General features: G+C 43.6%; 1 protein-coding gene across 1 annotated transcript in view; it reads right to left on the reverse strand.

Annotated features, from left to right (window-relative positions):
• pag1 (phosphoprotein membrane anchor with glycosphingolipid microdomains 1) overlaps nucleotides 1-12558 on the reverse strand; it is a 69554-nt gene that overhangs the window by 16100 nt on the left and 40896 nt on the right. The window contains exons 2-4 of the mRNA XM_033636221.2: nucleotides 3511-3546; nucleotides 1880-2111; nucleotides 303-360 (exon numbers count right to left, since the gene is read on the reverse strand). Coding sequence (XP_033492112.1) covers nucleotides 303-360; nucleotides 1880-2067 — 246 coding nt within the window. The 5' untranslated portion in view covers nucleotides 2068-2111; nucleotides 3511-3546. The remainder of the gene's footprint in view (nucleotides 1-302; nucleotides 361-1879; nucleotides 2112-3510; nucleotides 3547-12558) is intronic.

The raw sequence follows: 12558 nt of genomic DNA on the forward strand, positions 1-12558 counted from the left end.
ACTGTGGCGAACTGACTCAAAACACACAGCTGTTCTCCTCCGCGTTTCACATCACATAGATAACACAAGACAGGAAACTTAAAGCCTCAATTATGGTTTTGAAAATTAATTCTCAGGGACAGCTTTTTCATCAAGGGCGCCCTCTGAGATGCTTTAATGTCTCTTCAAAAGTGCCTTTGATTTCCCTTAAAGGAACAGTTTGTGTAGCTCGGCTAAAAAGAGAATAAGCATATTTATCATCATGTTGAACACTTTCTTTAACATGTGCTTTCTTCGTGTGTACGACTGAAAGAATAACTCACTCCATTCATGAGGTTCTCATGGTCTCCTGCTGGATGTCCATTAACTGCCTTCTTCTGCCTAGAAAGAGAGATGAGAAGTCTTTATTCAGTCTGAACAAAACGTAATTTGTGTAAAAGTTGGATATGGCAGGCTTGTCTCCTGATTCCTGCCTTCTTCCTGTTGCTTTCTGTAGGCCATATGGGCTCTCAGGGACACTGAAGCTCCACTCCTGTTCACTTCCTTGGGTGTACAGGACAATTCTTTCTGCTGTTGGGGGGGTGTTTATAAAAGCAATTACAATACTACAATTTGCACATGCTAGCCTCATTTGACAGCTCATACACTCATTTATAATTGTGATGTTAAAGCCATAAAACCCCTGAGGACATGCGTTACTGTTAGTCAGCAGAACTGATCCTCATCGTTGAGACGCCCATAATTACTGAAGCTAAGAATACCCTCTCAGGTATTTGTGCTATTTTCAACACAAAGATGCACGGTCGCCATTTTCCAGCACGAGTATGTATAAACATCTGGCAGTAGGTTCAACCAGGCAGCCTTTCCTGACACCTTATCTTACTATAAGTCAATCCTTGACTGTGTACGTTTTCTTTTTCTGTACAGGAGAGCAAATATGGCTTGAAAGATATTTGTATGTTTACCATATGAAAAGCTTAAAAAGAGACACATGGAGACATATTTATATTGTTGGGGTTAGTCAAGCAGTGTGTACAATTTACTGCCATCTAGTGGTGAGATTGCAGATTGCAACCACCTGAAACTTCTCCCATGTGCCAAGCATGAACTCCTGGTTAGGATTCCTTCAGTATTCATTGTCCAGGAGGTTTTTACTGGCAGCCGAATTATCCACAGAGGTCTCCTCCTCTCCAAAACAAACAGACCAGGTGATTTAAATGGGTAAAAACACTGAATAGAGCTGTTTCACTTTAAAAATCACCATTTTTCCAAAGCTGTTCAGCTTGTTGCGGAGAGTCTGCTAAGTACGGTGGCCGACACGAAAACACAAATGGCCTTATCTAGAGCCAGTGTTTGGTTTGTCCGCTTTGGCCTACTGTAGGAACATGGCGGTGAAACATGGCAATCTCCACAAACAAGGTGAAGCTTCCTATGCAGATATAAACGGCTCATTCTAAGGTAATGAAAACAGGTGATTTTACACTGAAGAAAACATACTTATTATATTATATTCCATTTCTGCCAAGATATAGAACAATGCCAGTAGAATTTTTAAAAATGTGTGATTCATTTTTTGTTTTTAAAACATAAGCAAAGCTATTTTTAATGGTACAAGTTTGACTAATTCAATAATTACAGGAAGCTTGTTTGAATAAGAATGTAGGCGAGGCATATAAAGGTAATTGCTTTAGTCTGAGCCTTTACGGTCACTGTTTAATACACAGATTGTTCATTTTGTTTACACTGTTTTATTGTTTATACTTACTGTATTATGTGTGATAACTGGCAAAAAATAATAATTCAAAAAAACAACAACTAAATCTTCTTAGAACAACAACAACAACAATAGGTCAGTGCCGTTCATGTATGTGTGTGTCTGTGTGTGTGAGATGGTGCTCACCCCTGGCAGCTAGCACACAGCAGCAGCAGCACAGAGACCAGCAGCAGGGCGGCGAGGATGCTGAGGGTGACGACCAGGACCAGCTGCCCGCTGCCCAGCCACGACGCCACCCCTGTAGCAGCTGCCGCACCCGACCCGACGATGCCTGCCTCCGGACCCCACCACACTCCACTCAGCACCGGAGCCATGACGCATCACACTGAGGGGGGAGAGGACATCGGACAGGTACCGGCTGGGGAAACACAGGGAAAATAAAAGCAGACACATGAAAAACCCACAAAAAATAAATAATTCATCAGCTTGCCATCATGAGAAATGATAACAACACAGAGTGGCACACGCAGCATTATATTACCTTACGTGAGATTAAACATGCAGGGGAAGAATCTGTGTGTTTTCACTTTTTCAGCACATCCTAAACGATAAGTGTTGTTTGAGGATAACTGTAATTTACTGAAGGATACATTCCACTGAAGCATGCAAGCTGTGTTTTATTTGCTGAGCAAACAAACTGGATAGACTTGATTTTTGATGCAGCTGCTTTACTGCAGGAAACCATCCACTGATTCTATTAATAAACAGCAATGAGTAACCACATGAAAATGTCAGGCTGATCATTGCCAGTAAAAACCACCTCTGGTATTTTGATCAGTCACTCCTCCTTCACACACTGATAAAGAACACATTGTTTAATAATCAAGTCACATCTATTAACCAGTAACTCAACTGTACACTATGACCACGCACGGCCAGCAGGTGGCAGCACAGAGCGGCACCAGACTGCAGTGCAGAGTGATCTGCCTCAGTCTTGCTGCAGTGGCCCTCACAACAGAGCCTCCAACAACTGGTGTCTGGGCTCTGCGCACAGCATAAGCAACCTCATCACGTCTGCGTCTCACATCCAAAGTTGGGTCTCACTGAGCTGATGGAACCCCTGATGTTATCATGGGTGATTTATGGAGCTGCATGGTGCTGTGGGTGACTCACAGCGAGGGGAGGCGGCGGCAGGGATGAGCCTGAGTCTCAAAAAACTCCTCTAACAAATAAATGTGGAGTGGATGTGTGCGTGCATATAGGGACATCTGGCACTGCAGTGTATGACAGAGATGCAGGACGGATTATGTGGAGCAGGAGTGATAGCATGAGAAGGTGACATGCAGGGATGACTGACAGGGAAAAACAGTGAGCATCTATCTATGTGCCCTCTTTTGCATGGCCTTCTCCTTTCATTCAGCCGACGAGACAGCTACGGCAGACCTGGCAAGGATCAGGAAACAGTGACAAGAATATGACAATCTATCTTCTGGCACATGTCTGGAGTGGTGTGTGTATGTGTACAGAATATGTGTATTTAATGCCGGCGGTGAAAAACTCCATTGTGTCTGTCTGCTCGCCTATGCTAATGTGACCAGGGAGTGTGGGAGTTGGGGAAGCTTCGAGCAGTGAGGAAGTTTTGTGGCGAAATCAGACAGGAGCTGCAGAAGCCAATTTTAACTTCTTCAAAAGGACACTGAGGAATTCCTGTTTTTGCTGAAACACCGGTGTGTGTGCCCCCCTCTCTGAATGAAAAATACACCCGGCTCATGTTGCTATCTGTGCGAGTGCCTGCTGAGAGCCGAACACAACCTTACCTTGACACCTTGGATGATTAGTCAGGTCGGCCTCGTCTGGAAGAGAGCAGATAAAAAAAAAGTGAAGGGGGGATTACTACTTGGTGGAAGCTGAATATTATCCTTGGAGGGTGGCGTTGGTGTGTGTGTATGTGTGTGTGCATGAATGTAGGCTGGGCAAGTGTGTCAGTGTGTGGGAGAGCAGCGAGGGACTTGTGAGTATGTTTTTTAATACTCATATCAAATACATATTGGACAACAGGCTGCCTGCAACCTTTCAGACTCACATACTTTCTGTGCACACACATACACACCCACCTTCAGCCATGTATCTTCAATACTCTCACACACACTGACAATGTCCACTTTATTGACCAGTCTGCCCATGTAACAGAGAGGATAATAACCAGGTGACATCACCTCTGAATCGTATCATATAACACATGATACCAACTGTATCCTCCCCAATGTGTGTAACATCATGTACACACACTTTGCCCTCCCTCAGCTGCTGTGTTTCAGTCTACAAACTTCCCTGTTACACTGGGGCTGTACATTCAGATGAACACACATTCTTACTTTAACAGATTTTGACCTTGATGTCCACATTTTGCTCCAAATGACTTCAAATCAGAGTCCACATGCAGCCAAAACGCCGCCAGGTCTTCCACCCTTAACACGAAGAACCCCTGATATAATCCCTTATCTGGTCTCGTCTGAGAGGCTCGTGTCCAGGTGTCACTATCTGCCATTTGTGTGCCAGCTCGTGTGTCTCCGCTGGCACTTAAACCAGAATAATTACCGGCTGCCACAGCACTGTGTCTCCATGGCAACAATCCCTTCTTCCCATCAGCGCTATTTATGGTGGTAGAGAGAAAAAAAAGTCCACAGAAATGTTTTGAATGCAACTCATACTGAGGTCGGTGTGTGTGTGTAGGTATGTTGTTAGTTTCGGTGTACATTGTTTTCACCTGAACTTTTGTTGAACTGGACAGTAATGATGATGATGATGATGATGATGAAGTCAGAGTTCAGGGTCAGCTAATGAACTGCAATCTTCTCAATAGGGCTGTACTGAGTAGTTTGAAGCTTCATTCATAAAGTTGAAAATCAAATTCTAAATCAACATTCAAATGCACAGCTTTTTTTTGCATGTCAATTCATCCAGTGAAAGCCTGGTATTCCTGCACTGTTTCAAACACAGACTGGGCTACAGATCGAGTTAGATTCCAGTAGTAGCTGCGTAGGATTGTTTCTGACCTGTGTGATCCAAGCATTCGTAATTACTCCAGAGTGTTTTTAAGCCCAAAAGTCAAAATTTACTGAAAAAAAGATAGATGTAATCATATCCAAAATACACAATATGTTTTGATCTAAAAATATTTCTGCTTCAATGTGGCCCTCTGCCTTTCCTCGGGCATACACAGAAAGCCTCTTCCACGCGCCTACGTGGAAAGCATGAGGTGGAGAGAGCACACCTCTCCGCCCTTCTGCACGCCTGCGTGGAAAGCCATAACCTGTCTGCCCTTCCATGTGCAAACAAGGAAAGCCTGAGGCAGAGAGAGTAAACCTTCCTGCCCTTCCATGCGCCTACATGGAAAGCCTAAGGCAGGGAGAACAGCAGCAAAGACCCCCCGGGAACAGAACAGACCAGCATCAATGACAAACAGAGATGACATTGATGAGTCAGACACAGCATGAAAAGGAGGAGTTGGAGTGCAAAGTGGCTTGCAGAGGAAGCAGCAACAGTAGGCACGCCAGAGCAGTTTAAATAAGGTGCCCTGAATGAGATTTGCCAGTTGGTTGTATAGATAGGAATCATGTGATCTATCAGCTGACTCCCTTCCACCAATCAGCTGCTCCATCAATTGATTGGCTGTCTGAGATCAGCTGATGTAGCTGGGATGTGAGCTGAGCTTGACATCGTGTCCTGCCTGAACTAACGCTGTGCTCAATTTGGTGCAGCCCTAATTTTTAAAAAGAAATCTCGACTTGCTACTAAAGATGTCAACCGCATCCCACGACTTTGTTCGGCTGATGGTGTTGCTCAGTTGTTATGGAGATGCTTTAGTTATCACATGACCTAACTATGGAAATATGCACACGTGATGACCATGAGACAATCTTCAGGGCTGAAAAATGAAGCCAACATGGAAGTGCCAAAAACTGCAGTTTATTGAACATCCAAAACTAAGTTAGTCCCCACAGGCATACATGTTTAAATTGCCCAACTTAAAGCAGAAATAAACATGTTCACAGCCTGGTGCAAAAAACAATTTGACCCGTTCATGACAACTGTGCGGGAGGTGAATTTTTATATTACTCACCCACTTACACTTAATTCATTTATGAGTCAACTCCACCCCACTCCACAGCTCTAACCTCTCATCCAAATATGGTCATCTGGCTCCAAAAAACCAAGATGGTAACAGCCAAAATGGCAAACTCGAGATTCAAAACAGGAGTCCACAAACCAAAGGGTGACGTCACAGTAGCTACGTCCATTATTCTATACAGTCTATAGTGATTACAGGTGGTTGTATGTGAGGGGGATGTCATAACCTCTGTCTCTGTTCAAATATAGTTGCTGGTTTTGGATGCAGAAAATCTCCATGACAACTGAGCATCTCCACCGACTGAGGAAGGCCACAAGATGTTTCCTTTCCTTGAGAAACAACAAGCTGGACTTCTTTGTCAAGATGTTGCTTCCGAGGTCAAGAATGATCCTTCTTTCTGTGCCACCCTGTCCAGATGTTGTTGATGTTGAGATTTCTAAACTACAAGTTAAATAATGTGGTTGTTCTTTCATTAAATCTCAATGGGCTCATGAAATGACCTTGATGTGCTGAAGCTGAAAGGATTATTTTTAATGATTCATCTAGGGATGCTCCAATCCAGCTCTTTCTCCACTCTCCCAATAGCGAGTTACAGGTACCAGTGTACCAATGCTCTCTTTTCCCTGATTCAAGAACTCTACATGACACTGCAATGTACCCACTGGGATCATTCTTATGAACGGTAACAGACCAAGGTTCTGCGCGACACTACAAAATGATAAACTTTACTTTGACATGATTAAAACTCAACTTATCATTCAGCTCTGACTCCACACAATCTTAATTCCACTGGTATGAGGAACCTGTTAAGTACAAACACAGATGAAGCTCTGGATGACATTGCTGACATACTTGCCTGCTGAGTATAAAATATGTGTAGAGTAAACCATCCATTCTGTGCTCTGAGGAAACACTTCATTCCTAAATTCCTGATAAACACGGCACATAAAAGCCCCGAGTATGTTTTTCACTGTGGAAAACTCCTCACAGGCCACCACCATGTGATACACCGCACTGAGCCAAGGACTACAACTGTACTCTTTTATGCTGTCATTCTCTTTCTCCCGGCGCTTTCAGGCTTTGATGAAAGAAAACAGGAGCCTTGGAAGAGAGACAATCTGTGTGGCTGTCTTCTGTTTCATGCCATAGAAAATAACTGACTGGAAAAGCCATTTGAAAAGGAATGTGTTTTGGGAATTAAAGGCAGAAATCCAAATTTTACCCTCATCCAGCTGTGCACACACATTCAAAAACACACACAGACCAGAGAGTAACCACAAGCCCCATCAAGGCATAACCCTCCATGCAAGAAACTAGAGCCAAGGAGCCAAGGAATCCAATCAGAGCCCTGCAGCTCTACAGGCAGAAACCCTACCTGACATTGCAATGAAGCGTACCAGCCAGCGTGTGTGTGTGTGTGTGTGTGTGTGTGTGTGTGTGTGTGAGTTTCATCTGTGGGACAAGCTGTTGGACAGTGGCAAAAGACAGAGGGAAGAAAGAGAGAATTAACATCCACAAGCACAGAACAGTGCTTCAGTTTCTGTGGATGCCTGTGTGGCTGTGTGACACCTCCCCCTGCAGGGTCCTCTGGGTGCACGCAGACAGGGAAGGTTTACAGTGGGATGGCTGCTGAGAAATGAGCCTCAGGAAGCTTCTCAGAGGAGAGCCGGAGGCATTTCCACAATAATAAATAATCCAGTTTTTAGGAGAGAAACTTTCTTTGAGCAGCCGTGCTGGTGTGGAGCTCTGCAGGAAGCTCTAAGTCACATTAAAAAATTCTAAAATGAGTTCAGAGAAGAAAGTGATGACTGGAGTTTATTTCACACAATGAGGATTTTTGCTTTGTTTGCAGAGACTCCTTTTTGTGCACCGCTTTGGAAAATGAGCCAGGATTTATTGTTGCTTAAGTATTGCATGCAGAGGCACTAATGTTCTGTGATCTTTCTGGACAGCAGAAATATGATTACTTGCATAAACACCACGCACATTTAGTGGTGTACAAGTGATACCACTAACACTACACTAGTTCTGCAAAGTCTAAGCACAAGTGTAAGACATAATGTGCATTAACAACAACACAGAATCCTGCAGGATCTCTGTGCTGTTGTACTAGGGCTGCAAACGGCCAAGTGCAATATCCAAATCGCAGGAGCAAAAATTATTTTTGATAAAGGTAAAATGTGTCACAACATTGCAGCATATGGTGCTACAGAGATGCGCCTGTCTACAAATCATAATCCAGATCTAAGAGAACACGCTTGTTTGGTAAAGTTTTTTTTATTGAAAATGAAATGCAAAAAATGTCAGCCTTCGCTAAAATCATATCACAATATCTGTGAAAATTTATTTACTTATTTATTTAATTTTTTTACATGTTTTGCAGCCCTGCTGTGTAACAAGTTCGGCATAAAAATATCCAATTTAAACAGAAAAAAATATATATATATTAAAAAATAAATACAAATAAAAATAAAGATACAAAAACAGGAAGACAATGAACATGGATGCACCACATGATAAACACACCACTGACCATCTTGTGTCCTGACCGGAGGGCCATTTGGAAGGTGGGGGTGGGAAAACTGGGGGAGGGGAAAGAAGGATAGGGGACTGCTGCCAAGAGAGAGGAGGGAACAGAAGATAAAGAGAGAAGGATGGAGGAGTCATTAAGATGAAGGGAAGCTAATGCAACCAAAAGAAACAGATTCTAATAATGAAGAAAGTGAGAGATGAGAAATGAAAAGAGACGAAAAAGAAAGAAAGAAGTCGTAAAGGAAAGAAAGCAGAACACACACGTAGGCCCACATAGGCATAGTGACACACTACACGTAGACACACACACACACACCCATCCCCAGGGAGGGGTTGATGAAATACAGCTCTCCACAGGCTGCAGTGCAAGAGGGACCCTGCCCTGACTGAGACAATGCAATTACACACACAGACACATGTGGAGGCACGGCCATATCTGTTGGATTTAATGCACCATTAGAAATAAAGAAACCTACAAGTGTCAGGTCATAAGTGAGGAGTGTGTGTGTGAAGCTGCAGGGCTGTATATCTCATTTACTAATCACTGTCTATGTCTGCCTGTGTGTGTGTGTCTGCAAGCTTGTACGAGCATGAAAACAGGTGCCTCTGATCAAGGGACATAATTTGTGTTGCCGTGGCAACGCTGCCCATCCTTAGGGTTAATGGTTTGAGCATGAGAAATTGATCTATCTTCCCTAAATGGGGAAATTGAAACTGCATAATTTAGACCCCCAATTTTCTCCCTCCCTTTTCTTCCCTCGTCTCCCTCTCGTATTACAGATATGTGTGTCATATCTTCATCCGTACACAGGACTGCGCTGCTCTCCTCTTGTGAGATACAGTAGCCATATCTGCTAGCAGCTGCATTTATATCGATCTCCCACCGGGGACATATAATAAAATATGAAGCATCTACCCCCCCAGCAGATAAACGCTTCCCTCCCCAAAGTTTTTCATGGTTCAAAGAGATTCAAAAAGATACAACAGCCATGCAGCTGAGCATCATATTTTTCACTGTGCAAGAACATTTACTCATTTTCTTCCCCCCTTTTCTTTGTATGCATATTGAATTGATAATGAAAACATTCTGTAAGAGAGTTGAACTATATCCTCCAGCCGGTGTACTTGTTTACTTTATGTTAAGTCCCTCACGACCACATTTTACAGGACGCAGGGTGGTCTCGTGGTTAACCGGAGAAATCTGGTTACAAAAATTCCACTTGGTCTTCTCTCCTGCTGAATCCCTCCCAGTTGCACGGCCACAGAAACAGCAACATGTGTCTTATGTCTTCACCAGTAATGACAAAGTCCCCTTCTCCCTAAGCATTTCTGTGCTCTGTCCTGACCTCGCGTTCCCACTACAGTCCACAGAGGCTCTGTATGTGCAGGGTTTGTGAGAGCATGCGCGCGCGCGTGTGTGTGTGTGCCTGTAAAATCTGCCTCTAGTTAATGTCACACAGCCCCATGGGAAAGAAACATTTCCTGTCTTCCTCTCCCGGATTTCGAGGACACTGATGACCGTGAAGTCTTCAGTTGCCTGCAGATGTTTCTCTGCACAAATGCTACTGAACCAGAAACTACTGTATTCAAATTGCATGCGCACAAAGCTGTAACTCAATGATGCTGGATCACCTCTGGCATTTGCTTCTCTGACTACTGGTTGTAAAATATTAAGCTCTGAATTTCAGGGTATTTTTGTAACAAATAGAGGGTGATAAAAAGCTTATATTTGGGATATAAATTACCCTTTTCCCCCTCTTTCTCCTACTTCATCTACCCTATTATTGTCTTTTTTGCGGAGCCCCGAGGCCGTTGCTTTGCATTTAAATCATTTGGACTTGATTCTGTGAGCGTTCACTTTACTAAGCTCAACAGTGTGTGTCTGTGTGCGGCGCTGACACACTTTACAGAAAGAATACTCACTCTCTCACCCTCAAACACTTAACGCCTTTCAATTTCAGTTCCACTTCCCTCCCTTCTTTCGTCCTCATGAAAAACAGCTTTCTCAGGCTCGCTTAGTCGCGTCTTCCCTACCCATGATAAATCTTTCAATTTCAACTCTATTCTGTACACCCCCTCCGCCTCCCGAAAAGGGGAAGTGTACAATGTTGTCAGTGTTAAGAACTTCACCAATCAGTAAAAACAAAACCGTCTGCAACTCCCTAAACCACAACTGCCGTCTCAATGTGACAAAAAAAACTGCTGCTTAGCGAGCAAACATCGTTTAAAGAACTGAGCCAAACTCACATGTGACATTATCTTACTCTCCATGTCCTGACAAAGCACTTTTATCCCCCTTCACTCCGGCAAAAAAATGTCATTGTCTCAAATTGATTAGCTTTGTGACAGCGCTGCCACTCGGCTAATAATAAAAAGCTAAAACAAAGCAGACTTCAGTAATTGTGCGGCGGAGCAATTTTCTGTGATTAAACAAACCAGCCGGGCGTGTCATCCAAATATGTAAATGGGAGCGTGGAGCGTGAAAAAAGAGATGGATTGTTGTAATGATTTCAGGGATTGTCACTCAGATTGTAAGTGACCTTCTCTGCAAACACTAATGGGGGGCTGGGGGGGGGGGGGTGAACTGTTGAACTCTGGGAATTTGAGGACAAGGAGCACGGACGGGGCTGCAAAGTGAAAGCATTAACAAAGGGTGTCTGTGTGGGAGCTTGTGTTTTGTGTGTGTCAATTTGACTCCTGCTCTCCAGCTAAATTGATATTGAACTCAAAAAAACAGACCTCTCTCCTCTTTTAAAGAAAAGAACAATATTAACTGCACTCGTACAAACTGATACACACCACACACACACAGATTTATTCAGCCCTGAACGACTGCATGCATAAAATTTCTCTATCACTGTCACCTTGAGATGAAGATTAGCATTAGAGTGAATGAGGAGTAGATACGACCACATCATTATTCAGTGGCATCGGCCTTTATGTGTTGAATAGCCGCCAAGATAAAGGGATTATCAGGGTGGATGGAATAGGATGAAGGATGTGTGTGTGTGTGTGTGTGTGTGTGTGTGTGTGTGTGTGTGAGGTAATTCATCCCAAAAGCTGTTAATAAGATGCAACAAATGCCCGGAAACACGTAATCTAGTTCTTGTAGATACACATACGCAGATGCAGTGACACATGGACAACATACACACACACTTTCCCTATCAAAGATGCATTAACTCACACAGCAATATAATTCTTTCTTGCAGACACACCCCTGAGCTGTTGAGGCTGCACACCATCGCCGCTGCTCTGAAAATTGCCGCGCAGCATTTCATTTATCTCCTCCTGTGACACCGGCCTTTTGGACAAAAGGCACAGGGCAATAGGGGGAATTAATTGAGGTGTGTGTGTGTGTGTGTGTGTGTGTGTGTGTGTGTGAGCAACTGAAATGGAAATGTGATCCCTCTTTACAAGGCTCTAACCACAGCAGGGGTGGGTTTATTAGACGACCCAGACGGGGTGAGTGGCGGGGGGTCGGACCCTTTCAACCCTCTGTGACGCTGGACTGTAACACATTTTGTAGCTGTGCTTAAGAGGGAACACAAGTCTGGTTTGCTAATGGGTGTGTGTGTGTGGATGGGTGTGTGTGTGCATATTTGAGGAAAGGTTAAGAAGGGAGAATAGAGAAGAGTTTGGAATGAAAAAGTGAAGGAGTGGAAGGAGGCTGAGGCGTGCTGATGCGGCTCCTGACCTTTTGGTGCGAGTCATTTTTCAGACATACTTCTGCTGGCGGGAACTGTTTAATATCACAGCACGCACACACCAGGGTTTCCGGATAAATTGGTGCTGGTCTGTGTGTCCCGGAAGATTTCAATGTCCCAGACGAACAGGAAGTTCTGGTTAAATATTATCTGTGTGTAGCTTAAAAACAATAGATAGGCAAACTATATAAAGAATGATATCATCATGACATGTAGATTTATAACATCCTTTACTGAAAAGTGGGCTACTTTTGCTTCTTCATTATATTCCAGATAAAATAAATGACTATGTTCATATGTAAACAAGCCCCAAATAAGCCTAAGAAGCGGCTTGCTGTTGCCCTAAACAAAGGTTGGAGGTGTGCGAAGCTTCGTAAACATAGAGCCAGGGTGAGTGTTCTTTCAAGCAAGACACATCGCTTGGCCTCTCTGCTGGACGCATGGAGCAAGTTCGGACATCTTCATTGGGGAAACAATCCGATGTTTGTTCGTCA

This window comes from Epinephelus lanceolatus, chromosome 16 (assembly GCF_041903045.1).
Source record: "Epinephelus lanceolatus isolate andai-2023 chromosome 16, ASM4190304v1, whole genome shotgun sequence".
Classification (NCBI taxonomy): domain Eukaryota; kingdom Metazoa; phylum Chordata; class Actinopteri; order Perciformes; family Serranidae; genus Epinephelus; species Epinephelus lanceolatus.